Source organism: Palaemon carinicauda, chromosome 22, assembly GCF_036898095.1.
Source record: "Palaemon carinicauda isolate YSFRI2023 chromosome 22, ASM3689809v2, whole genome shotgun sequence".
NCBI lineage: Eukaryota > Metazoa > Arthropoda > Malacostraca > Decapoda > Palaemonidae > Palaemon > Palaemon carinicauda.
Genome location: NC_090746.1, coordinates 31,621,108 through 31,649,037, shown reverse-complemented (window position 1 = coordinate 31,649,037; position 27,930 = coordinate 31,621,108). Strand labels below are relative to the sequence as shown.

Below are 27,930 nucleotides of genomic sequence, written 5' to 3'. Positions count from 1 at the left end.
CTGCTTTTCCCACTAAGGTTGTAGCTTGGCTAGTAATAATAATAATAATATTAATAATAATAATAATAAACCAAAAACATTGCTCCCTACAAGATAATGCAGTATTTCTTGTTATTGTAAATTTTGATAATTATTACATTTTGATATAAAACAAATTATAAGCAATGGCATCTGTAAAGATTCCACGAGTCACAAGATAGAAAGTTTTATGACTATACCCTTCAGTGCTCTCACAAACCTAAGAAAGCGTACACATTTGAGTTTGACCTCTGATATTCACTCACTTTTATGTCTGTTTTTCTTGGTTTTGGCAAGAATTTCATCATGCCAAAGAGGAAAAGACAATTTCAACATCTCACTAACATAAGGAAGAAGAAAATTCCCTCTAATAAGAGTTCAGAAGTAGGTAATATTGGCGATATTAGCAGAGTTAGTGAAGGAGAGAGATGATGGAGGAGCGACCGTCTGGCCTAAAGAATCAAGATATTGAGCAAAGGGATCGTCATTTATAATCAAATTATGATAAATAACATGATTTGGTTTATTGATATCCAAAAAGGAACATAAAATTCATAAAAATCATGATTTATTAATACAGGTATACCTCAACTTACGTCGTTTCGAGTTAAGTCGGTTTCGAATTTACGTCGGTTGTCAAAAATAATACATGGAAAAATAAAAATATAGTTTTGAGTCATTTTGTTTGACTTTCCTTAAAGTACAGTATATAAAATCATTTTAAATACTTATATTCAATGTAAACGTTCATATAAAATCTAATTATTGTACAGTAAATAAGAATAAAAGTATATAAAATCATATGAAACTACATTTTTGTATACTATTTTCTTAATGTCAACAATTACTTTTTTTATTTATGGTTGTGATCAGCTGATCTCTCAAGACTGTCGCGAATAACAAAGAGTAACTTTTTAGCTCATTCAGTGTAAATTACTAATGCAAATTACATCAGCACCAATTTGTTATAGAATATCATAGGTTGCATACATTTCATTTATAACTATTATTATTATTATATGAATACATGTTTCTGTGTGTGTGTGCGTGAGGTATACACACATAGAACAGATTTAACAGAAATCTTTGTTTCCTTGGAAAGTGTCAGGTAAATACAACACATTATATAAACTTTTACTTTGCTTAAATCTATGTTCGATCGTAGACTGGAATTAAAACGTCATTCGATTTCATGAGCTTATCTGTAGTTTTAGCCGACAGCATAAGAATATGTACTAAAAGTCGTCTACAATAATCCTGGTTTTTGAGGTTATCTGAACTTTGTTTAATAATTTTTGTACTTTTTTATTATCAATTCAAGGTGTTTTTTAACATTTGTGTCAGCTGTTTTCAAGGTCACGATGGCATTATGATTATGCTCACATATAGTTAACAGAGAATTATTCATATGATTTAGCTAACTATCACATAATCATTGAAAAAAGAGAAGCACAGTTCAACGAACTCTCGACCAGTTTATTATTAAAAGTGCGCATCAAAAAACAAAAGACGAATCTGCTGTTGGCGCTGATAAATGACGATCCACAGCCATCTACGTAGGCTATGTAATCTAAACAAAGATATTGAATGGATATATTAACAAGTGTAACAACCAAGTTTATTCTATACTATCGCAAAATGATTATAACTTAATTTGTTATCTAACCTTACAAAATCTTTTTTGGGCTCAAGCCATGTCGTCCTGATGGAAGGTTCCTTTAGGCAGCTTTCTAAGGGATATTTGGCTACAGTGATACTCCCAGAGAATTGCCAGTAGGTCTCCAGAATTCTAACTCCTGGCGCGAGTATCCTTAAAATATTTCTTAAGGATATCACATAATATCAGGGGACATATTTCTTGATACGACACATGGCAATCTTCACCCCGAATAGAGTTTTCGCTCTGAGGGGAAAGAGTGGCGAAACTGAAGGGGAGCCGTCATCAAGGTTACTCGGTGGATCCCCTTCCTGTACTATTACAGGGTCCAATATGGCTACCCATTCCTTGTTTTGTAGCGAATTGCGCACGGTGTACTCCTGCTAGCTCTCAGTGTTTTCTGTCGCTATTACGAGGATTTATCATGCATTCTCCAGCATTTTCTGCCCCTGGAAAGTTGAGTATTTAATCTTTCCTGTGTATAATTTTTAGCTCCCTTCTCACTGTTAAATTAGCATAATTTAGATGTGTTTATCGGAGCTTAGCCGGTAACCGGAGGCGCCATTTTGGACGCTGTCGTTCGATATATATGCCTTATTTAGTCAGTAGAACGACATTCCCGGTATTTAGCTTTAATGAATTACAGCTATTTAGGCAAAATTATACTAGTGAAGATAAGATCATGCACGTATATTTCCTCTTCCTTTATTGTACCAATCGTATACGTTAGTCTCTCGGTGATATAGCGTAGCCGAAATCTCAACCCGCGCTAGGCTAGCCTAGCCTATGCGCTTTAGTATACTTTCGTACATTATCCACGTTTACCCTCGTGTATCGTTTTATCAATTCATCGGGAGATAGTATATCTCCTAGAATTAATTATATAATTCGATACTCATCTCTTTTAAAGATTTAAGGGTAAACCTTTCCTTCTCTCTGAGTGTCGCCATTAGGTGACAACCCTATCTTGGTCTTGCCATGGAGTAGTGTACTCCGGCTTGATTAGGCTAGTGTTTCTGTCTTCCCTCTTTGTCGGTGAGTATCCCGGCGTCGATCTATGACAGTAACTCAGAGTATTCAGTCTTTATGCTGGCAACTCTGCCGCCGGGCGAATACTCACTCCCCTGCCAGCTTGCAGTTGCAGAGGTAGGAAACCTAGCTTCCCTAGCCCGCATCCGAAGTGGTAGTACACTGCCGCCACCTTCTCCCTTGCGGTCTAGAAGACAAGTCTTGTTTCGGCAAGGTCCTAGGCTGAAGAATCGATATTCTTCTGCCACCCAAGACGGCGCCGATATTGAAACGGTTTCTGAATTGTGACCAGAATTGGCCAGCAATCCTGCCGCCTTCTCCCGACACAACGCACAAGACCATTTCCCTGCCCCTCCCTGTCCTTTAGCGATAGCCTAGCCATCGCAATGTCTTTGGCCGGTGTCCTACAATCTCCCTGCTTGCCGGGTGGCTTGTGGTGCTGGCCGGGCTCCTACATAGGCGGCTTGATTGCCGCTCTGACCTTCCCCCTACGGACACAAGGCTCCGGGAAAGGTTGTGCCGGCCATAACGGCTGCCGGTGGGAAACCCTGATGTCTTTAAGTGTTCTTCAGTTCTCTCTTGGACTGCCATCCACATCCCTGGAACCGCAGAGTAGCCGGCAACAGATCCTGTGGCTAGGTGGAAGCTAGAATGATTCATTCCCCCCTTCCATTTGAACCCTCATTCTGGAAGAAGGCAGTAGGGACAGTAGTACCTACACCCTTATTTATTGTACTTAACTATAATTTTAAGGTAGCCCTTCTCTCCATGCTTTCTCTCTCTCTGTCGGCTAGTGCCGTCAGGTACTAATCTAGCCGGCTGGGCCGGTGCTGCCAGGTACTAGCCTGGCTGGCAGCATGCCGGCAGAACTACAGTATAAGCTTATACAGTAGCCAGTATTTCTGCAGTATAGTACATACTGCAGGCAGAAAACTATAGTATATATTATACAGTAGTTTATATTTTCCAACATATTCTGTGTGTCCTTTCACAGTCCATTGTTGAGACCAATTATAATATTGAAGTGAAGTATTCCTTCAATACCCTGATGAAACATGAGTCATCAGATCTTATATTTTTACCTTACAATATTAATATTCCTTTATGGAAGGGTTAGTGCTAGTATACACTAATTTTAACTCTAGAGTTAGAGCCCTTCCACTCTAGTTTTCCTTAAATAAGGAAATTCTAAATATTAATATTGAGGGAGGTCACAGCAATTGGCTGGACAGGAGACACAAGTATGTGTCTTTCCTATTTCCTTTCTAGCTTACTATCCTAAGCTATAATGGTAAAGGTAATACCAATTTTTGCATGAAAGTACATAAATTTATCAAGTGTGATAAATTACCGCATACTCATTTCATTTTCCTTTCTTTACAGGAGGAGCCAAAGGTGAAATGCGAGATGATGTACTGTAACCACAAAAGTAGGAACTTTTGTGGTCACACTATGTGCAGGTTTCATGCCGCCTGCTCAGTTGCAACCGAAACCTTGAGGTATTGGGATCCCGAGTGACCCAGAGTGAAGGACCTACCACCCTGCTCCGAGACCAATCCCTGGAGGTATGCAGAGTTCATGCCGATTACCAACGGCAAACTCTACATTTTGGCGAAGATGGAAGCCGTCCACCTGGACGACATTGAATTTTGGCCAAACTTTGCGGCTTACCCGGAGTGTTTTATCCGGCTGAAGAGTGAGCCAGCATCTAAAGAAGAGATGGAACCAAAGGAGTTCATGGACTTCGACCACGACAAGGCACAGGCTCTCTTGACGAGTAGCCTGAAGAAGGCAGGGTACACTAACTCGAGAGTTTCTGCACTGAGCAAGAAACACCCTACTTTTCTTGCTCCTTCTTCAAGAGCTTTCCCCTTCACGTCGAAAGCTCTTCAAAGTGTGCTCAAGGCCATTGATGCAGGCAAACTATGCCCTACACTAGAGGAGTGTAGGCCATTGTCTCTGGCCTTGCCCACAGATGAGAAGGAATGGAAGGAGGTCCACCTAACCTTCTCAGTAGCGAAGCTTGATGCAGACATCACAGGACAGCAATTCAGCGAGAACCTACCGAAGCTATCGGACTTTCTCCTGCGAAGAGAACAGGAGACAAAGGAGAGGCTAGCCGCTTCCCTTTCCCTCCAGAACTGCATGGAGATGTGCGCAGGTGTTGCCAGCACCCCAGATAAGTACACGGTCCTGGCCAAGATGGACATGGCCACCCTTGCCAAGGACCTGTACGCTTTCGTGAAGGCCAGGAGGGCCTCTAGGGAGTTCGTGTTTGCCAATGCAACGGTCAAACACGAACCCAGGAAGCTGATTACTTCCTGTATCTGGGATAAGGACCTCTTCCCAAAGGAAGTGGTCCAAGAAGTAGTCGAGAAAGCCGCCACGGAAAATAGGAGCCTTCTCCAAAAGTGGGGCATTTCTTTGAAGAGAAAATCTTCCCCTGATACTGGTCCCCAACCTAAGCAGAAGACAAAGAAGCCAAGACTACCTTCTCGGCCTGTACAGCGACATCCCACGGTCACCATGACCGCAATGCCCCAAGTGGTTGCTCAACCACAGACCACCTTCCAAGTGGTGCCTCAACAGCTGGCAGCCCAGTCACCAGCCTTCAACCCAGGTTTTGAGAGGCACACCACTACCTTTCGCCTGAAAGAAAGAGGATCTCGACGGGGCTACTCAAGAAACCCCTCACAAGGCAGGGGAGGACGTGGTCAGGGTGGCAAACCCTCAGGACGATCTAAGCAATGAGATGCCCCAGGTAGGAGGGAGACAGCTTAATCAAGAATGGACTAGGATGAAAATGGAACAGATCTCCACCTTCATTTCCTCAGTTCTTCCAACACTCCACCCCCTTACTGGAAGAATATACCTTAGAACTCTTGATCAAAAAGGTTATAAGGAAAGCAAAGTCCATCAAATTCCAGGGAAGGCTGTTCTATGTTCCCGAGAAGGACTCGGACAAACTCAAGAGTCATTCTAGACTTGTCACCACTCAACAAATTCATCGAGAACAACAAGTTCAGGATGTTAACCCTTCAACACATAAGGACCCTGTTACCGAAAGGGGCGCACACAGTCTCAATAAACCTGACAGATGCTTACTGGCACCTTCCAGTCAGTCGCCCCCTCTCCTCCTACCTAGGATTCAAGTTACTATAGAAAAAGTATGCCTTCAGAGCCATGCCCTTCTGACTAAACATAGCCCCAAGGATCTTCACGAAACTTGTGAACGCAGTCATACAACATCTACGCCTAGAAGGCGTTAAGGTAGCCGCATACCTGGACGACTGGCTGGTGTGGGCAGCATCCAAGGTCAACTTCAAGAAGTCTTGACTCTCTCCAGCTCAGGAGTTTCAATGGCTGGGAATCCATTGGAACTTGAAGTCCCACCGCCTCTCCATTTCACCAAGGAAGAGGAGAGAGATCGCGGGGTCTGTCAAGAGACTACTGAAATCCGACAGAATCTCAAGACGCCAACAGGAGAGAGTACTGGGCTCTCTCCAGTTTGCAGCAGTAACAGACCCAGTGCTAAGAGCACAGCTGAAGGATGCGTCGGGAGTCTGGAGAAGATACGCATCAAACGCTCGAAGAGATCTACAGAGACCAGTACCGACCTTACTAAGATCGTTTCTCCGGACGTGGTCGAAGGTCAAAAGCCTAGCAAGGACTGTTCCCTTACAACCACCACCCCCATCGGTAACCATCCACACGGATGTCTCGACAGAGGGATGGGGAGGTCACTCCCATCAAAGAAAAGCTTAAGGGACCTGGTCATCCCTGTTCAAGACCTTTCACATAAATATTCTGGAGGCCATGACGGTCCTCCTGACGTTGAAGAAGCTATCTCCTCACAGATAAGCCGACATCAGGCTGGTCTTGGAAAGCGAAGTGATAGTGAGATGTCTGGACCGATAAGGCTCGAGATCGCCCTACATCAATCAAGTGATGCTACCCATCTTTCGTTTAGTAAGAAGGAAGAGATGGCACTTATCAGCAGTTCACCTACAAGGGTTCCGCAATGTGACGGAGGATCTCTATCCAGGCTAAAGCCGATAGAGTCAGAATGGTCCACAAATGCAGACTCATTCTCCTTCATCTTGGAAAAAGTCCCAGAACTGCAGATCGACCTCTTCGCAACGAGCGACAACAAGAAACTACATTGATACATAGCCCAATACGAGGACCCTCTGGCAGAGGCGACGGATGCCATGTCCCTCGATTGGAACAGATGGACCCATATCTACCTGTTCCCTCCAACGAATCTCCTGCTGAAGGTCCTCAACAAGCTGAGATCCTTCAAGGGAACTGCAGCAGTAGTGGTCCCCAAGTGGCCCAGGAGCAATTGGTTCCCTCTGGTGATAGAACTGAAGATGAGGCTGTTCCCTCTACAGAACCCAGCACTATCCCAATTGGTTCAGAAGTCGACTGTCTTCGCTTCATCACAGAGAACCCAAAACCTTCATCTCATGATTTTCTCGCCTTAGCAGTCAAGAAAAGATTTGGGATCTCGAAAGACAGTACAGTATAGACTTTCTAGAAGAATACAAGTCAAAGTCAACCAGAAGACAATATGAAAATGTCTAGGAAGAAGTGGGTTGCTTTTGTAAAAGCAAAAAAGCCGACGGAAATCTCAATAGACTTCTGCCTGTCCTTCTTCATCCACCTTCACGAACAAGGCTTAGCTGCCACCACGATAACTATATGTAAGTCAGCTTTGACTAGACCTCTTCTATACGCCTTCCAGGTGGACCTGGCGAACAAAATCTTCAACAAGATTCCAAAGGCATGCGCTAGACTTAAACCAGCAGCTCCTCTGAAGCCCATTTCATGGTCTCTGGACAAAGTCTTACACTATGCTTCGACCTTGAACAATGAAGATTGCTCTCTAAAGGATCTAACACAAAAAGTGATATTTTTGTTCACTATAGCCTCAGGGGCTAGAGTTAGTGAAATAGTAGCCCTATCAAGAGACGAGGGCCATATTCAGTTCACAGAAGAGGGAGAACTGAATCTCTTTCCTGATCCTATCTTTCTCGCCAAAAGCAAGCTACCCACCAAATGGTGGGGTCCCTGGAGAATCTGCCCTCTGAAGGAAGATGTCTCTCTATGTCCAGTAGAGTGTCTAAATGTCTACCTTCAAAGAACTTCAGACTTCAGGGGAGGACAGCTCTTCAAAGGCAAATCCTCAGGATCAAACTCATCCCTGAAACAACTGAGGGCGAAGCTCACCTACTTCATTCGCAGAGCGGATCCTGATAGTACACCCGCAGGTCATGATCCGAGAAAGATTACTTCCTTGCTGAACTTTTTTCAGTATATGGACTTTGAGAGACTCTGCTCATACACTGGTTGGAAATCCTCCAGTCATCTATAAACATTATGCGATGCAAGTGCACGACTTAAAACATTTTGTGGTGGCGGCAGGTAGTGTTGTGAAACCTGTCGTCTAGTGCTGCGATGAACAGTGAACTGTTTGGGACTGTTTCAGTTGGGTGAAAAGGTGTTAACACCTTGCAGTGTAATACCTTTTATTAAGTGTCACCCTAGTGACACTAAGACTATTCTTTATAGGTGCAGAATCATACAAATGACACCAGTGCCATATGTATACTTGTACGCAGTGTTGATACTTATCTAACATTTACAGTGAAAATTGTCTTAATAATTTTTCAACAGATTTGGAGTGGCTAATGATATTTCTTCCCTTTCAGGTAATAAATATATATATACCTTTTATATGTTGGATGTATAATTCTGATTCTAATTTAATACACTAGTTGTTATTTGAGTTGTCTATTCAAATAAATGTTAAAGGTGTATTTGCGTCTTATTCGCCCCAAAGTAGTTAAATAAAACTAGATAGAGTTTTTTACTTAATTTCCTAAAGTAAAGTATATACTTGAGGGTGCTTATACATGTGAACAAAATAATTGAATAATACTTACATTTGTTCCAATATATATACAACCCTTGCTGCTTCTATAATCGAGGATGACATTTCCCTGCAGGGGGCAGGAAGCCCTAAGATTGTTTCATGCTTAGCGGATACGACGTATAACGGTACCGTCATATATTGATGTGGTCTGGATGACCATATACTGTAGAAGCTGATCCAAGGTTGGGGCACTTATACAAACCCACAGATACAGTACTTTCAAGTAATTCTCTGCTAAGCTTTCATCAGGACGATATGGCTTGAGCCCAAAAAAGGGATTTTGACGAAGGAAAAATCTATTTCTGGGCGAGGAACCTGTGTCGCCCAGTGAAATGCTCCTTAAAGCACCATTTCAAAGGTATAAATACTGCTAAATATACCAGAGAAAAAAGTTGCAAGGAATGCTAGGAATATATCCAGCTCGTTCACCCCTAAAGGGTGTCAGTATTAAAACTGGGACGAGTGATACCACTACCAGAGATCCCTTTCCAATTAGACTTCTCCCTCCTCAAAATACCCTGTTACTACGAGGTGTCGTTCACTACAGCTACTGCCCCCCCCCCCCTATCACCACCACTACCTAACCTTCTCCCACCATTCCTTGTTAGCACCCGTGAACGTTCGGACGTGTTTTTCGTAGCTCTGTGTTATTTTGCGCTTTGAAGATGTCAGGCGTTTTGGAGATCCATGCTCCTAAATTGAGCATTATATTTGTCTGTTTGGGATTTCTAGGTAGCAACACACGTTCATTCAATAACCTTGTTGGGTTTTATCTCAGCCGCTTTGTTGACGCTCCCTACGGGTGCGTATGCGGTCTTTTGGTGTCGCTTCCTCGGGATCTCTTTGTTTTGTAAGACTTTCTATTAGTTCCTTATACTAATTGTAGTCTTATTTTTGTGTTATGAATATCTAATTCAATGTTTTGGCATGATTTTATCTTTTATTTTGGCCTTTTGGGTAGTGTTAGTTAGCGGCTTCGCTCGGTAGCCTTTCATGCGTGAATTCATGGATTTTTGAGTTTTTAACGGGGAATCGGAACGCGTTTTGATTAATTTTAGTCCTGCCTGTCGAGATCAGCATTTTACCTGATTTTGGGGGACTAGTTTTTGTTTATAATGGTATAGTTTCCTCTCCAAGTCGGCAACTACCCGCATTTGGAAGGTTTTGCTATTATTCCTTTTACGCCGTGTTCCTTTTTTCCCCCATTTTACTCAATATGCTGATTTAGCCTATTTAATTGATTTTCATTGTATTTTATTGTTTATCATTTTGTAACGTCTGCCATTATATGTTTTTGTTTGCGTGCTTCGCATCACCTGATTTCGAGATAGTCTCTTCCCCCTGGGTGTCCTCTCACCCTTTACGCCTTTCTACTCCCGGGTTCTGAGTCTTAGCAATAAACTCAGGGACGAAGCTCAACGTTACCTCTCCCCATTCCCTTGAATGGGCTATGTCGTGTGACTCGCTTGGCCGAGGCCAAAGCTAGCAAGAACACCGTCTTCCAAGTCAGGTGGCGATCTGTTGCCTGGCGTAATGGTTCATAGGGAGGTCTCTTAAGAGACCTGAGAACTCGAACCACGTTCCATGGGGGAGGTCTCACTTCTGACTGAGGGCAGGTAAGTTCATAACTCCATATGAGTAAAGAAAGTTCTAGCGATGAAGAAATGTCCATTCCTTTCAGTCTGAAGGCGAGGCTTAAGGCTGAGCGATTGCCTTTCACTGCCGAGACTGATAGGCGCATTTCTTCACGCAAATACACGAGGAACTCCGCTATTGCTGGGATAGTGGCATCGAGTGGAGAGATACTCCTTCCACGACACCAACCACAGAAGACTTTCCACTTTGCCTGGTAGACTGCTGCTGATGATTTTTGCAGTTGTCCACACATCCTCATCGCAACTTGCTGCGAAAATCCTTTCTCAGAGAGGAGATGCTGGATAGTCTCCAGGCGTGAAGTCGTAGCAAAGCTACGGCTCTCTGGAAGATGTTGACATGTGGTTGTTTGAGTAGATTGTGTCATGGAGGGAGTTCTCTTGGAGGCTCCGTTAGGAGTTGCAGAAGGTCCGGAAACCATTCTGCGTGATGCCATAGCGGAGCTATGAGGGTCATTGAAAGATTGACCAATGTTCTGGTCTGGCTGAATACCCTCCTCATCAGACAGAACGGGGGAAAGGCGTAAACGTCGATGTTGTCCCACCGTTGTTGGAAAGCATCTTACCAGAGAGCATTGGGGTCTGGGACTGGGGAACAGTACAGCAGGAGCCTGAAGTTCAGGGCCGTTGCGAAGAGGTCCACAGTCGGAGAACCTCACAAAGTCAGGAATTTGTTGGCTACTAGATGATCCAAAGACCACTTGGTACTCAATATCTGAGATGCTCTGCTCAGGTTGTCGGCGAGCACATTCCTTTTGCCCGGAATGAAGCGTGCCGATAGTGGTATCGAGTGGATTTTGGCCCATCGCAGTATCTCTACTGCTAGATGGATAGTTACTGCGAAAAAGTACCTCCTTGTTTGTTGATGTAGGCCACTACTGTGGTGTTGTCACTCATCACCACCACAGACTGGCTTGCCAGGAACTGTTGGAACTGTAGAAGGGCCAGAAAGATGGCCTTCATCTCTAGGAGATTTATGTGGAGGTACTTTTCTCACTCTGACCGGAGGCCTGAGGTCAAGTGGTGCAGCACGTGGGCCCCCAACCCTTTTTTTGAAGCGTTTGAAAACAGCATCAAATCCGGGGGGAGGACGAGAAGGTCCACTCCCTTTCGTAGATTCTCGTCTGTTACCTATTACTGGAGATCTGTCAGTTCTGCAGTTCCCATGGGGATCTGGATGTCCGGGGAGTCGTGTGCTTAATTCCACCGGGACTTGAGTCGCCACTGGAAGGATCTCATCCTGAGGACCCATTGGGAACTAGACGGGCCAGCTATGAAAGGTGACCGAGGAGACGTAGCCACGATTGGGCTGGAAGTTCTTCTCGTCTGAGAAAAGGTCTTGCGACCTTTCTCAGCCTTGTTATCCTGTTGTCTGATGGGAAGGCTTTGTGGAGAATGGTGTTTATAATCATACCTAAGTATACCAGTCTTTGAGTAGGAAGCAGAGAGGACTTCTTGAGATTCACTATGATCCCCAGATCCTGGCAAAGTCTCAGAAATTTGTCTCGGTGTTGAAGAAGGGTTGACACCGAGTCTGCTAGGATTAGCCAGTCGTCCAGATAACAGAGGAGACGGATGCCAATCCTGTGTGCCCAAGATGACACTAGGGTAAACACTCTGATGAAGACTTAAGGTGCTGTGGAAAGACCAAAGCACAGCACCTTGAACTGGTATATTCTGTTGTCTAGGCTGAATCTAAAGTACTTCCTTGAAGATGGATGGACTGGGATCTGGAAGTACGCGTCCTTTAGGTCCAGTGTGCACATGAAGTTTTGTGGTCTTACCGCTAGTCTGACCATGTCTGCCGTCTCCATGGTGAACGGAGTTTGTCTGACAAACTTGTTCAGAGCTGAGAGGTCGATGACTGGTCTCCTGCCTCCAGACGCCTTCTTTACAAGAGAGAGTCGACTGAAGAAGCCTGGGGATCCGTCAAGGACCTCTTGGAGAGCGCCCTTCTTCAACAGCGTCTGGACTTCTGCTCGAAGGGCTTGCCCCTCCGCCGATCCCATGGCAAGGGAGTTGTTCTATGACATTGGATTCCTGGTCAGGGGAGGTAGCGATGTTATGAATGGGACGCAATACCCTAGACTGATCACGGAGATTGTCCAGGAATCGGCCCTGAGTTGCTTCCACCTGTCTGCGCAACTTTGTAGGCATCCCCCCCACTGGTGGAAATGCAGGGGAACTGTCTATCCTAGCATTTGCTGCCTCAGTTGCTCCCTCTAGGATTTTTCCCTCCTCTGGCCTCCCCTGGAGGACTTTTTGCCTTTCCTGTCTTTGACAAGAAAGGGCTTAGACACCGTTGTCGTCGTTGGGTCTTGGTCGGACGGAACTGCTGTGGTGCTGGAGGTTTATAGGGCTTAGATGTTAAAGCCCTATGGAGGAGGGAGTCCTGAAGAGACTTCCTCCACCTCTCATTAGCATGTTCCACATCCTTAGGCTCAAACAGATGGGACCCCTCTATGGAGGAATGTCTGAGCCTATTGATCTTGACGCTAGGGGCCTTCTGGTGGAACCTCTCAGCTACTGCATCTCGACGTTTCAAGATGGTATTTGCCCACAAGTTCGAAACTTCGTGGGCAAGAAACTCGATCGTGCGAGTACCTGAGAGTAGGAAGGTTTCCATAGCTTTCCTGGTACATTCCTTGGAAAAATCCTCAGATCGTATCAGGATACCTAAGGTCCCTAACCAGATATCAAGCCACGAAGTAGCTTGCATAGCATAATTTGTGACCTCCTGACTAAGGATCTCGGCTGCCGAGAATGAGACCTGCTGGTTGGAGAGTCATTCAAGAGGGATTCCCCACGTTAGCTCTTCCAGAGAGTGGTGAAGAGGAAGAGCTGAACTGGGCTCCTCCAGGATCTCGAAGTACCTCCTCAGCTGTAAGCGAGGAGGTGGGAGGAGCTTGTTCGTGGTACCGGCACGGTTGGAGGAGGCAAACTCAGAGAGCTGCTGGGAGATCTTGTCCCCAGTACTCTTCAACCCTTGAGACCAGGGCAGGGCTGCACTGGTCTTTGAGGGTTTCTGAGTACCAAAGACGCGGTCTAGGACCGTGTCTTAGCCCTCTCGAGGGGGGATCTCTCTGTCGGAAAACCCATTGAGAACCCTCATTAGAGTCAGAACCTGCAAGAATGCATGTTCTGTCTACTGCTGGTCTCCTCCTGTTGTAGGACTTGCAGCGAAGTCTCCTTCTGTCCCCAAAGACTCTTCTTGGGGTGAGTCGTGGACATTCCCTGAGTGGCTGGCTGGCTCCATTCTAGCCCTAGTGGAGGACTTCGGCAGAATTTTGGAGTCTTTGGATTTCTTCCGGGGAAGGAGGTAAGACTCCAACATTAATGCTCTATGTGGCATGTCCCTTCTGTTCTCAGATTGCGGGGAACTCTCGGCGTGAAGAGAGATTTCCTACATTGGTGCGATGGGGGAGTCTCTCTCTCTTCGCGTGGTTCCCTAGGTGACGGGAGATCTTCGTCCGACAGGGATGGAGAGTTTGTCTGAGAAATAGGAGGAACTTGCCTCGATGGTCTGCATGGAGTCAGCTTCGCCCTCAAGGAAGTAACCGCGTCAGAAACTCCTCTTTTCCTCTTCAAAGGGGTAGAGGAAGCCATGGTTCCGTGCCTTAGGTCTAGAGCTATAGGTCGCTCTGATGAGCAATCAAACAAGACAGTTCAAGTCTGAGTTACGGCTCGGATTAAGGCACTGAACCAGGGGTGCTGGCTGACAGACACACTGTCAGACAGATTCCCTGAAGGGAAAGGGACCGAAGGTTCCCTAGGAAGAGTTACTGTAATAGGTGGGTTCACCTTAGAAGGTAGCTTAGGGATCCTGAACCCCTCTGCAAGAAAATGTTTCCCTTCTCCCACAATGCGCGATGGCGACCTTGCCGGATGACATGCCTGTTAGTGCGCGTGCTCACGCGCGTGAGAATATTGGCGTTCACGCGAGGGAGAATAACGGCGCTCACGCAGGGAGAATAAAGGCGCTCACGCGAGGGAGAATGACGGCGCTCACGCGAGGGAGAATAACGGTACGCGAGAGAATAACGGTACGCGGGAGAATAACGGTACGCGGGAGAATAGCGGTACGCGGGAGAATAACCGTACGCAGGAGAATCATGGCAAGCGCGCGAGCAGGTGCAAGGGTGGGCATCTCTGTGTGCGCGCTTGGGAGAAAGATGGTGCGCAGGTGAGCGCACATGCTCTGGCGAGTGCTGGCGTGCTGGTAAAAGTTGGCGCGCAGGTGAGGTCGGCAAGGTGGTTGTCGCCTCACCTACAGACTTGTTCGCTGAGAGTGATGGCGCGCAGGTTTCTGTTGGCGCAAGATGGCGCGCAGGTTTCTGTTGGCGCAAGATGGCGCGCAGGAGAACGCTGCCGCATGGGAGGCCACTGGCGCGCAGGAGAACGCTGCCGCATAGGAGGGCGCTGGTGCGCAGGAGAACATTGGTGCGCAGGAGAACATTGGCGCGCAGGTGAATACTGCCGCGTAGGAGAGAATTGGCGCGCAGGAGAGTGCTGGTGCGCAGGTGGACGCTGGCGTGTAGGAGATTGTGGGCGCATGGGCGCAAGGCACATAGGTGCAGAAGAGCGCTGGCGTGCAGGAGATTGTTAGCGTGCAGGAGAGCGCAAATGCGCTGTGGTGTGCTGGCGCGTAGGCGACCCTGGGCGTGTATGCGCAGGTGATCGTGGGTGCGTGTGCGCATGGTGCGCAGGAGAGTGCTGATGATCAGGTAACTGATGGCGCGTAAGCACATGTTGGCGCGCAAGCGTGTGAGGCTGGTGTCGTCTGTGAGGGCGAGCAGGTTGAGTGGTGCGCTGAAGCGTTATAGACTGATGAGCTGCTGGTGCGCACTGGTCTGAGCGCGTGGGCACATGATGCGCAGGGCAAGAGTGATGGCGCGCAGTTGCGCACTTTGGAGGAGCTATATTAGGCTCAACAGGTGACAGGAACGGCGATGGAAGGTCGGCAGGTCTGTTGGATGGATGGTCGACGTGTCCTTTAAAAGGACGACCATCCACCGAAGGATATCGCGAACAATCTGCAGAGAGGTCCAGGATCGAAGTCACAAGACTATTTGTAGGTGAAGTGATGGATGAATGGTCTAGAGGTTCCTCTGCGGGGGACAGCAGTGATGAAGTTGAACCAAAGAGGCACCTCTTCAACCTGCTCCGCAGGTGAAGGGAGACCTCTAAGGCGAAGAGGAAAGCGAGCCTTCCGATGGATGCGCACTCTGGGGGCCATTGAATCAGCAAGCTGACCGTCAGCAGTCCTCTGAAGAGGAGTCTCTGTAAGTGAACTCCCCCGAGCCCCCCAGGGGAAGAAACACTAGCAGGAGAGACCGATGATGAACTTAGTTTCCCCCTCGGAGGATGGTCAGGAATGGGGGAAACTAAGTTGGCAGCTACAGATGTAGAGTTTGGAGAGGCAGAGAAGATGGGAGATGCTGCATAACACACCTCTGACACAACAACGTCGACAAGAGTCAGGGGATCTACCTCTGACGGCGACGATGATTGCTTAACAGAAGCACCCATGCGGATAAACTGACGCAGGGCCTCATTGGAAGGCGAACCCTTGAGCCCCAAGGAGGCCCAAATTTGAAAAACAGAAGTTAGTGACAAGGCCTCATCCGGGGGGAGAGGTGGTGCTGCTTCGCTAGGGGAAGCAACCTCATCTCTCGTGACCCGGAGTTGGTCAGAAATAACTTGGTCTCGTAAGAGACTGACCGAGTAGGAGCTTCGGAGGAGGTTTGGGCGACAGAAGAAGCAGCCTTGGGTTTTTCTACCTTCGAAGCAACCTTCGAAGGAGGGATATCCCGCCTGGACTTCTTCTTCCGCCGTCTTGAATATCTCTCCCACTGGGAGGAAGACCACTCCCTACACGTTGACACTATCACACCGTTGACCTCTGCAAGAAGGACAAAGGGCGTGAGGATCAGTCTCGACCGCCGACATAAATGTTCCACAGGGGCGGCCGGAGAGTCCAGGCCAGGTGCGCATGGTCACAGAAGTCAACTTCACACACACTCTAAGAGAAAAATAGAAAACAAAATGGCGTTAATGGCTGCCAAAAGTCGGCGAGGATGAAGAACAGCAACGACCGTTCACCATTCGAGCCGAAAGCATAGTGAGCTCAATTACAGGTGTGTTAGGGGGAGCAGTAGCAAGCTACCTTCCCTACCCCCTGCTAACTAGCGGTGTGGGTAGTTAACCCTCGTTAAAATTTAATGGCTCGTCATTTCAGCTACGCCGAAAGTAATACAGTACCCTATTAAACAGTGTGGTTGTATTCCAGTTATGGACAAACAGTATATTACAAAGGAAAAACATGTTTATAATTGTTGTAATCAACATCCAACGCTAACAAAATAACAAAGGCTATAAACTGGTTATGAAATGTAACATTATTAGGGAGTTCTTACCTTCGAGGAAGACAGTAGCGGCTAACGGCGGTATGTGCGGAGGAGGAGGAGGAGGGAGAGAGGACAGGGAGGAGAGAGACATGACGGCAACACGTTCGGTACGCAATACTTTTGGAACACTACATAACATAACCTTAACTTTAAATTCAACTTAAATGAAATTCAACTTTGAATTTAACTTATATGAAATTAGCTTACTGTACACAAACTGAAAAATAAAATGTTAATCTTACGTTACACTAAACTTAATTCTACGTTTTGTTTTCATTTTCATTTTTTTTACTTTTCTTCTTCAGGCTTGGCTCTTTTTGCGTCGCTTTCACCTGCACTTTTTGACGGCCTTTTTAAAAGGAACCTATCAAGGGATGTTTGTTTTTGTCTCCCCTTCAATATGTTGCGAAAATGACGCACTCAAGTTTCGTCACACAAGGATAACGCTCGACCACTCACCAACTTGTCCGGGTGCCTCTTTTCCATAAAATTAGAAAACTCCTGCCCCTTTGCTAACATGTCTTTGATTTCTGCCATAGAAAGGGGGCCCTCGTCTTCCACCTCCTCCTCGCTACTGAGCTCCTGCAACACCTCCGAATGTTGCATCTCCTGGAGCTCGATCAATTCCTGCGTCGTGAGCTCTTCCTGATCCTCCTCGACACGTCTTCCTCATCTACCTGCAGCCCCATGGACTTTCCGAGACACGATTTCATTCATCACAACAGGTTCGGGGTCATCAGGGTCTGTCGTATCGAACCCTTCAAAGTCCCTATCAGCGACGGAAGCTGGCCACAATTTCTTCCATGTTGATTTAAAAGTTTGTCTTGTGACACACTGCCATGCATCGTCTATAATTTTCAAACAATGGACAATGTTGAAATGTTCTTTCCAAAATTCCCGAAGGGTGAGATTGGTGTTGTCTGTGATATCGAAGCATTTCTTGAACAAATGCTTTGTGTACAGTTTTTTAAAGTTGGAAATAACTTGTTTGTCCATGGGCTGGAGGAGTGGCGTGGTGATGGGCGGGAGATAAAGGACCATGATGAACCTGAATTCATCAAGAATGTCCTCTTCGAGACCAGGAGGGTGACCAGGGGCATTGTCGAGAACCAAGAGACATTTCAATGGCAGGTTTTTCTAAGCCAAATATTTTTTCACTGACGGACCACAGCACAGATTAACCCATTCTGTGAAGAAATGCCGGGTAACCCAAGCCTTAGCATTAGCGCGCCACATCACTTGCAGTTTCTCTTCCAAGATCCTTTGGCTCTTGAAAGCATGTGGGTTTCTAAGTGGTACACCAGCAGTGGCTTGATCTTACAGTCACCGCTGGCATTGGCACACAAGGCTAGAGTTAACCGGTCCTTCATGGGTTTATGGCCCGGTAGTCTCTTCTCCTCTGCCGTGATGAAAGTCCTCCTGGGCATCTTCTTCCAGAAAAGGCCAGTTTCATCGCAGTTGAAGACTTGTTGGGAGATGAAGCCATGTTGGGCGATAACCGAGGCAAAGGTTGTGACGAAGTCCGCCGCGGCATTCGCGTCGGAATTTGCTGCTTCGCCATGCCTCACAACCGAGTGTATCCCAGTCCTTTTCTTGATATTATCCAGCCAGCCACGACTGGCTTTGAAAGTTCCTACTGGCGTCGAAGTCTCCCCTTTCTAGGCTGCTTACTTCCCTTTCAAGTCCTCATAATTTAGATTTGACTGGCCTTCTCGCATATGATCATCTCGGTCACGCTATCTCCCACCAACTGTTTCTCCTTTATCCAGATCAAAAGAAGCCTCTCCATCTCGTTGTGAATATCACTACGCAGCTTGGAAAGGATGGTTACTCTTTTGGAAGGCTTGGTGTTCTTTATAGCATCCTTCTGCTTGAGGATGGTACATATAGTCGATGTACTCCACTCGTAATGGAGCGCCAGCTCAGTCACTCGTACACCACTCTTATGTTTTGCGATTATTTCATGCTTCATCTCCATTGTTATCATACGATTTTTCTTCTCACTACCTCTGTTTGCACTCGCTTGCTTTGGACCCATTGTTTATTCACTTAATTCTGCACTGATTCACGCGAAAAAACACGTAAAAAAACCTAACAATACGGACGATGCACGGAGATAACTTTACGCGACAGAGGTCCGACAGGAAAGACCGAGTGATGCTGTCCTCGTGAGCAGCCTCTCGCACATGCGACCACCTGGCGGCCGCATAGGGAACTACTGTATCTCGTATCTTAAATTTTTCCTCGTGTCTCAGAATAAAAATTTGTTCGGAACTCTCCTCGTATCTCAATCTTCTCGTATGTTGGGTCGCTCGTATCTCAAGGTATTACTGTATACTGTAGCATTGAAATTTGGTATATAACTTAGATATAAAACAATCAAATGGAGCCCTTATTACCAATTCTTGTTTCCTAATCTTTTTTTTATTTTTTTCCCCTGATTTATAGGGTTTATTTTTTTACCATAATGAAAAAATTCATCTATAGGAAAAATTACTTTTAGAAAAAAAACTATTTTAGTGGAGGTCTACATCAGGTCTATATACGGTAGTAGTCCCAGGTCTTAATATTTAGTGTCAAGGGAGGAGATAGAATTTGAAAAACACTCATTTACAGGATAAATTGCCATGGCATCGTAAAACCGAAGGTCAGAAGCAAAAATCCTATGCAGTTTGGAGATGTCCTAAGTCACCTTATTAAATGGTATGAATGTCAAAGTCCTGTCCTTGAAAAATGGCATTAGCCGGCCAGCCCCATTAACCTGTAGAGACGAGAAGTCTGAGATCATAACTGCAAAGGATTATGTTCCCCAGAGTCTTGTTTCCAAATCATGGTGGGATGCGGCAAATGGAAGCAATCAGAAAGCCTTTTGATATGCGGCAATCGATGGAAGGATTAAGTCTAATAAGAGTCGTTGCGCCATCAGGGCACAAAGGTGACATGTGGTGTCCACAAGCAGTCGACAGGCATCATCAATTACGGCGATAACCACTGAGGGTTTCGTCTGACGAGGCTCGATATACCATTCTATGTTTTCATCTACCTGGTGAGGTCTGGAGGAGTATGGGTAAGAATGCATGCACAAACATTGTAGCTCATGTCATTCATTTACTATTTATTATGAAGGTGTCAACTTGTAAGGTAACTATATACCAAATCAAGTGACCTAAATGGTTAGAGACAGGGAGAAGAGGAGGCAACTGATCGGCAACATCCAAGACACGGTACAGTACTACATATATAAGTAACAGTAGTAGTAGTGAGGTGAATGTTAGAGTGTGTGTCGAACATTCGCGAGCGCTGACGAGAACAGTTATGTCGATGTGGAAGTCTGCGCATGCGCCTTTGCAGGTAACTTAAATGTCTGTGCATGATAACTCTCTACTGTAGAGCTGTATAGAAAACCAAAGCTTGAATAGTTACAGCTTAGTCCAGGTGAAAAGACGAAGTCATGATAAGATGTATCACATTGAGCGATTTGCACTGTTCTCACTTTACTTGTGTGCAATACAACAAGTACCGAGTGGATAAATGAGGTACAGCATTAAGCACTAAGGCTGATGAGTGTTGGGTTAGGCGTGTAGATATGAGTGAGTATTGAACTCCCTCAACTGTCTGTTGTGGGAGAGAGGGGTTTAGTGCGTAGCTTTTGTTGGGTGATGAACTCCCTCAACGGTTTATTGTGACGAGAAATGGTTCTATGAGGGAGTGTGGATCGTTGCCGGCGAGAAGGGAAGCTTGTAGATGGTAGTGCTCCTCATCCCCTAACCTCACTGGGAGAAGGATTAAGAGCGCTAATGCATTAGATTCCTCGTTCTCTTGTCAAGTTTCTCCATCATATCATCAGAGAGGAAAGATGTAGGTAATAACCCTGAAGAGATATAGACTACGAGAGGTTTCTTCATTGTAAGAGATTACCACCCTTGAAATACAGATTCTGAAGGATCTGGCTTAATCGATGTCGGCTATAACTCTTAAGAGTTAAAGCCTATGAGACTCGTTGATGGAAGCCAGGGACCGTTAGCAGCCCTGCGGCAGCTAACAAAAATTGTTTTGTACCTTCAGAGTACAGAATGAAGACAGTCTCTACCCTAGGCAGGAAAGGAGACCAACCCCTGTTGTCACTGTCGGTGATTCTCCCTGCAAGCGGGAAGATTGCTGTCCATCGAAGATGGAGGGCAACTCTCCCTCGGAAGGGAAAGTTGCCAAACACTTGTGCCTACAACGATGATACTGCTTCCGAAGATACTGGGTCACCCTCCTAATCCAGCATTAGGAGGAATGAGGGCGATCCTGACGATTGGTTCGCGCTAGTCGTCTGCTGGTCGGAGAAGTGAAGGACGAAGATTGCCGCTCCGAGGGGCTAGAGAAGGGCATAGACGAGTCTAAAACCCTACTCGTCACCCGGCATGACGGAGACTACTTAGGAGAAGGCCTAACCCGCAAATGGGAAGGGAGTCCCCTCAGAGAAGCAGGAACATGTATCGGACTTGCACCCCCTCTGCCGGCTGAGTCATCTCATAATGAGGGGGTGCACCATCATCAGCTCGTTGAGAAGCAAGACCAAGGTTGAGTTCAGGGTCAGCCTCATCTTAGACCAATCAGGGGAAGACCTAACCCGTGAACGGGAAAGGTGTCCCCTGAGAGGAGCAGGAACATGCTTCAGATGTTGCACTCCTTCCATAAAACGAGGGAGTGCGCAGTCGTGAGGAGCGGAGGAGACCTCTCCGGACTAAACCTAACCCATGAATGGGAAAGGTGTCCCCTGAGAGGAGCAAGAACATGCTTCATACTTTGCACTCCCTATGCTGGTTGAGCCATCTCAGAACGAGGGAGTGCGCCATTGTCAGTGCTAGAGAGACCACTCAGAAGAAGACCTACCCCGTGAACGGGAAAGGTATTCTCTTAGAGGAGCAAGAACATACTTCAGACTTTGCATTCACTCTGCCAGCTGAGCCATCTTAGAACAAGGGAGTCAGGTGTCGTCAGTGCAGAGGAGCAAGACTGAGGTTGAGCTCTGAGTTGGCCACAAGCAGCCTTCTTGAAGAAAAGGTGAAAATGCATCAACAGAGAGCGACTCCCTGAGGAGGAGGGCAGAGCTGCTTTACTTGAGGAAAACCCTGAAAGAGACGAATTCCTATCTGACTTCCCCCATGCCGACTCCTAAATAGCAACACTCATACCTGCACAATAAAACTAGTCAAAGGCCAGTCAAAAGCGTTAAGCGGTAGATAGAGACAACTTCTGTTCTCTACCCAGCCAAAAGAAAAAGTGGTGATAGACCACAGGTGTGTGTGTGTGTGTGTGTGTGTGTGAGAGCGGGGTAGCAAGTACTACCCCCGACCCCCGCTAACTAGCAGTGAGGTAATCATCATCATCATCATCATACCTTGCTAAAAGTCTTATGACTAGTCTCTTTCAGCTTTGCTGAAAGTATATTCCTTAATAAAGAGAGAAAGGGTTTGTGTAAGTGTCAGAACAACTAATTTTTGTATATTACACATTGTCAAAATAGAAACATAGAGTGATACTAAATATATTTCTACTTAAATGTTGGATTACATATTTTTTACCTTGGCCATATCATATGGAGCAGTTGTTCCCAATGATTGTCCAGTGAAGGAACAGCTCGTTTATGGCAGAGTAGTCGATATTGGTGAATCAAGTGCACACACAAATACAAAGCAATTGAATCATAGCATCCCATGACTACACCACAAACTTCTTTCTGCAAAGTAATAGAAGAAAATATTTCAAATATCTCATAAATAAAACCAGAAAATTCCATGAATTACAGCACTGTTTATAGGTGACCATACATGATTCTTTCAGTATTACCAAGTCCAAAATCTCAGACCACAGTAAATGTATAATGCCATGCAGTTATGAAGTACATTAATTTTACGTTAAACATGGTGTTTCTTTCAAAAATTTGATAAATGTTGATGTCTGTGAATTTGCTGCTATACTGATTCTCTTAAGATAAATTTCTCAATTAATCTAGAATAGATTCCCCCCTATACACAGGGCCTGAAGGAGATGAACATTTATATTTTACCCTAAGTGCCTTTGGAGTTGCCTGTTCATTTAGCCGTGATTAGCACAAAGAGTACATACATACATACATATACCAAGGCACTTCCGCCAATTTTGGGGGGTAGCCGACATCAAACAAATGAAACAAAAAAGGGGACCTCTCCTCTCTACATTCCTCCCAGCCTGACAAGGGACTCAACCGAGTTTGGCTGGTACTGCTAGGGTACCACAGCCCAACCTCCCCTGTTATCCATCACAGATGAAGCTTCAAAACGCTAAATCCCCTACTGCTGCTACCTCCGCGGTCATCCAAAGCACCAGAGGAAGCAGCGAGGCCTACCGGAACTGCGTCACAATCGCTCGCCATCCATTCCTATTTCTAGCATGCTCTCTTGCCTCTCTCACATCTATCCTCCTATCACCCAGAGCTTTCTTCACTCCATCCATCCACCCAAACCTTGGCCTTCCTCTTGTACTTCTCCAATCAACTCTTCTCTTAGCACAAAGAGTAGGGTTTGACAAATTATTTTGCTCACTCAGCCATGTCACCAACTCAAATTCTGAGGAAGATGCACCTGCTGTTGCTCCTCACAATTTTTCACTATCTAAGAGTAACCTAATTTGCATATGAACCTAAACTTATGTTGACTACAGAGTTCATCAAGACAGAAGAAGAGGAGATTGGATAGGGTAAAAGGAGAAAAAAATCCTAGTTAACTTAGCTAGGAGCAATTATTGTGAATCATATTCTTTGGTTTCCAGTTCAGTAGTTGCTTCTCTAAACCCTCTTAACCGATACAAAGGGATAAGAGTCTGGGGAGAATAGAAGAGGACACTAACAAGGATCATGTTATAAACTCTTCAATGTAATAAATTTTATATGATGAATTCTCAATGGAGATGACATTCAATTGAGAACAATACAACGCCTAATAAAACAATGATCACTCATAAATAACCTCAAATTATTAGATTTTGACACTTTCTAAGTTCACAAAAAAAATTAGCATAAGGTAATTTTCTTGCTAAGAATACAAGATTTTAATGGTATAACCTGTACATGTTGCAGAGTTTTTCCCATAACAGTCATGAAAAGCTTTTGCGCATCTGCATCTCGAACCATGAAGAATTCTGTGAGGAAAATGTATTCTCTGCAGCCATTATCCATCAATGCATACTGCTGACTTCTGAAGAGCACTTCAAAAGGGTACTGAAAAATAAAATTAATAAGTTAAGCAAGCTGAAACAGGTATCAGATAAAAGAAAAGTAGACTGATTCCTAACTTTTCAAATTGAATACAACTAAAATACATAAAAATTACATTGACTAGTGTATCACCAGACAATACTAAACCCACTTTACAAAGTATAAAATTAACTTAATCTTAATTTTCAAAGTAGTTAAAATTATAAAGATTCAGACTTTTCAAATGCCTTCAATCCAGGTGCACTCTTTCAAATCACAAGTCTGGCATCTGTATGACAAGATATACTGAAGATCTTTTCTATCTCACTGATATTTGACCATCCTCTCCAAGGGAAATCTGTCCTCTTTATTGGTATATTAAAGAAATGCAATAAAATATGCCTTTCGCTTAAATGTGGAAATAGCTATAAGGGATGGGGTTACCAGTGCTTATATTAGGAAAGCATTTTACCACTGAATCTCCTAGTATACCATCAATAAAGATCTACACCAGGTCACAAAGTCATAGTCAAGTACTGGATACCCTAACTATAACATTAACCAAAAAATCAACAAGGTATAAGACACAGTACTCCCAAAACCCTATCCCTAGGATGCAGTCTTGGATTAATTTCTTTTACAGACCACACACATACATGCTCCAAGTATTGGAAGAATGAACATGCACATAGGGTATCATAGGAAAAAACATAAGATCTTCTAACACACCCCAGACCAAAAACCTCATATATCACAACAATAAGAGAACATTGTGGGCTTATAGTTTTTTATTTATGTATTTTTTTCTATTTAATTTCCATTTATCTGTTTCTCACAATTCTGTCTTGTTTTGCAAGAAGGATGAGCTGATATGGTGATGGTGACCTTGTAATGTATGGTGTCAGCATTTGTACATAATTGGTGGAAATCCTACACCTTGCTAAAGCCATGCTATGCATGGTCCATGGCCTACACAAGCTATGTGCTCGTGATACTAGCAATGTGACTGTCTAGGTAAGAGTTCTTCCAAGGTCATAGAGATCTTCAGAGGTTGCCAAGACATATCCAATACGGGTATATTAACATTAGAGCAGAGCGAGGCCACATTGGTTTTAGGGGCTTATGGGTGCCTTAGACATGGTCCAAGACCAAGTCTTTGCCCTCTTGAGGGGCCACTGCTGGATGAGATAACCCATTAATTGTCCTCATGCAGGACAAGACCTGCCAGAAGGCGTGCTCTGACTCATTCTGCTCTGCCTCTGATAGCTTCGGACTAGCAGCTCTAGGGAGATGGTCATCGTTGTTATTGAAGGCATCCACCCACGAGACATCATCTCGGGGTGGGTTGAGGTCGTCCCTTGCACGATGGGTGTCACTTGCTGACACCCCTGCAGGGTTCCGAGATGGTTGTTTAGGATCATCCTGGTTGTCTCGATTCGATACCCTTGCCGAAGATATGGGCAGAGTCTTGGCGTCCTTCAACTCCTTCCAAGGAGGAATGAATTCCTCCAAGAGTGAAGGTCTTGAACGATCATCCGTTCGTGTCTCTCCTCCTGAGGGAGAGATGTTCTCTCATTCAGGTTTAGAGACTAGTCACTGTTCCAGTGGAACCACCTCAATAGGAGAGGGGTGGAAAACACTCACCAAAGACTCTTCTCAAGGAGGGAGAGACTCTTGGTTAGAAAAATGAGAGTGAGAGCCTAGTCACGCAAGAGAGAGGACAACAATGCTGAGCCTCCTCTTTGAAGTCCGTACTGATGTCAGCTTGATCCGGGATGAGTCCTGCTGTTCAGCTGCTCCTTGTTTCCTCTTAAGGGGAGGGATGGAAGGCACCAGGGGCTCTTGAGGAGGAGGAACTGTGGATTTACACCTAGGATCAGCAGGAGGAATCCCTGAAGGGGAAACCCCATAGATGATGGTAGTCGCTCCTACATATGGGAAAGATGACAAACCTCTGTTGCCGCATTCTGTAAATCTCCCTCCAAGCGGGGGATTACCAGTGACTCTCCCTCGGAAAGAAAAGTAGCTCAACACCTGGTGGAGGTTACCTCTCCCTTGAAAAAGAAAATTATCCAACACCTGGAGGCGAACCTCCGGGCAGTACGCTCTGCTTCCCATCAACGAGCTAGGGTTCAGCCTCATCAAGTTGAAGGTCGACATCAAGTGTTGACTGTGAAACGTAGCCGTAGCTCATGTCTATGTTTACCCCGAAGGGTTATCCGACTAGTCATAGCAAGGAGTTCTTGTCATCTACAGTTCATGCCCACCTGCCGAAGCAGAGGGAACGTTGGGCTAGCAGCAGAAATAGAAGCTAAAGATCTCTTGCTACCTTTCTTGCACAGGGAACCCATGAGCTCCAAGGAAGGTAGGTCTAAAATAAGGGGACTTTTTATTAAATTTTAATCCAGTAGCTTTTAACCGGTTTGTTTGGTGGGAGAGAAGGACTATGTCTTTACTCTAGCGAGCCAAAATAAAAAGTAATGGTTAGTCGCTAGTGCCAGTGTGAGCAGGAGGATTAACCTACCCCGCTCCACCCCGCTAACTAGCAGTAGGTACTGTAGATAAATCCTAACAAAAAAGCTTATTGGCTGCTTTCAGCTTCAACGAAATAATATTCCAAAGTAAAGAGCGGAAGGTTTGTATTTTGCAAAGGAACAATTGTCATTTATTGTCACTAAATGCAAACCATTTTGTATTTTATAGGGAAAGACTCACATTTAGGTGGGTGGAAGTCCTAACCAACTGGCTGATTTTTTACCTGGGGTGTTCCTCCGTTCTTTGCAAAAGCTTGTAGAGGAATCATCCTGACAACTCGGTAATCTCTCATGCATACGCATGCGATAGTGGCCTGGGCAATCCATGTGATTGTGTGAACACTAAGCAATTTGACTTCTCCGGGTAGGAAATCTTGGGACATTGCCAGATTCCACCTCGCTAGGAGATTGGAGACATAACAAATATATGAATATATATCAGGTTACACAAGGGAAGTGGTTCTTACCTGCAGATGGAGGAGGCCAGCTTACAATGTACTATAGGTGCCGTTCCCAAACAGGGGAAGATGAAGAAAAGATGCCAGTCACTCTTATCATTCATCAAAGACTAAATCCTGGGTAACATCTGCCTTCAACCATCTGCTACTTGTCCAATTAATGAGCTTGACATTATTAGACCACTTTTGCAGCCACCACAGGACCGATGGAGAATTTCTCCATTTTCCAGTGGGTAACATCTTGCTTGTAATGGGCGGTGAAGGTTTTCTGATGCTTCCATACACCCACATGCAAAACCTGTGCAGCATAGAATTTTTTTTTTTTAATTCTAGGGTCGTGCAAATGCCCCTAACATCGTGGAACTCTTGAGTTTTCGCCCTTGCAGGGAAGAGTAAGGATTGAAGGATCGATTTATCACCTTGTGAATCCACGCAGAGATCATATTCTTTGTGACTCTCCTCTTAACCCTTCCAATGCTATCAAATATTCTGTTAACTTGAGGCCGAACTCCTGTGGTCTGTTTGAGGTAGCACCTCAGTGCCCACACTGGACATAGCAGCAATTGATCTGGGTCATTGGTTACATTGCAGAGACTCCATCCAGACGGGCCCGAATCTAAAATCAGCTACAGCCGGACTTTGAGTCTTTGCAACAAACTTATAGACAAAGCCGAGTATTGCCTGTCTCCATCCATTTGAATGGAAGACATTATACGAAGATTGTGTACAGTAATTCACCGACTCTCTTGGCCGAGGCTGGAGCGAGCATAATAACTATCAGGTGAAGATCTGATGCCTGACATAGTGGTTTTCAGGGACCATAGTACAGTACATGTGTAATAATTAGAATAGTTAATATTACATGTTTAAAACACATGACGTAATATGTCATGTTGGATGAAGGAGCTAGCCGTGGGACTTGCTGTAGTCATTCAAATCATAAACAGGACGTACAATGCAAACCTCGACAATGTTACATTTTTCTTAAACGTCAACACATTGTCTCAGCGTGTGA

At 45.3% G+C, this 27,930-nt stretch overlaps 1 protein-coding gene across 3 annotated transcripts in view; it reads right to left on the bottom strand.

Moving 5' to 3' along the window:
- The window catches only part of Vps52 (vacuolar protein sorting 52), a 341,955-nt gene that overhangs the window by 48,515 nt on the left and 265,510 nt on the right, over positions 1–27,930 (bottom strand). For all 3 annotated transcript variants that reach the window (XM_068346101.1, XM_068346099.1, XM_068346100.1), the window contains exons 9-10: positions 23,792–23,947; positions 22,275–22,429 (exon numbers count right to left, since the gene is read on the bottom strand). In XM_068346101.1, the coding sequence (XP_068202202.1) occupies positions 22,275–22,429; positions 23,792–23,947 (311 nt within the window). The remainder of the gene's footprint in view (positions 1–22,274; positions 22,430–23,791; positions 23,948–27,930) is intronic.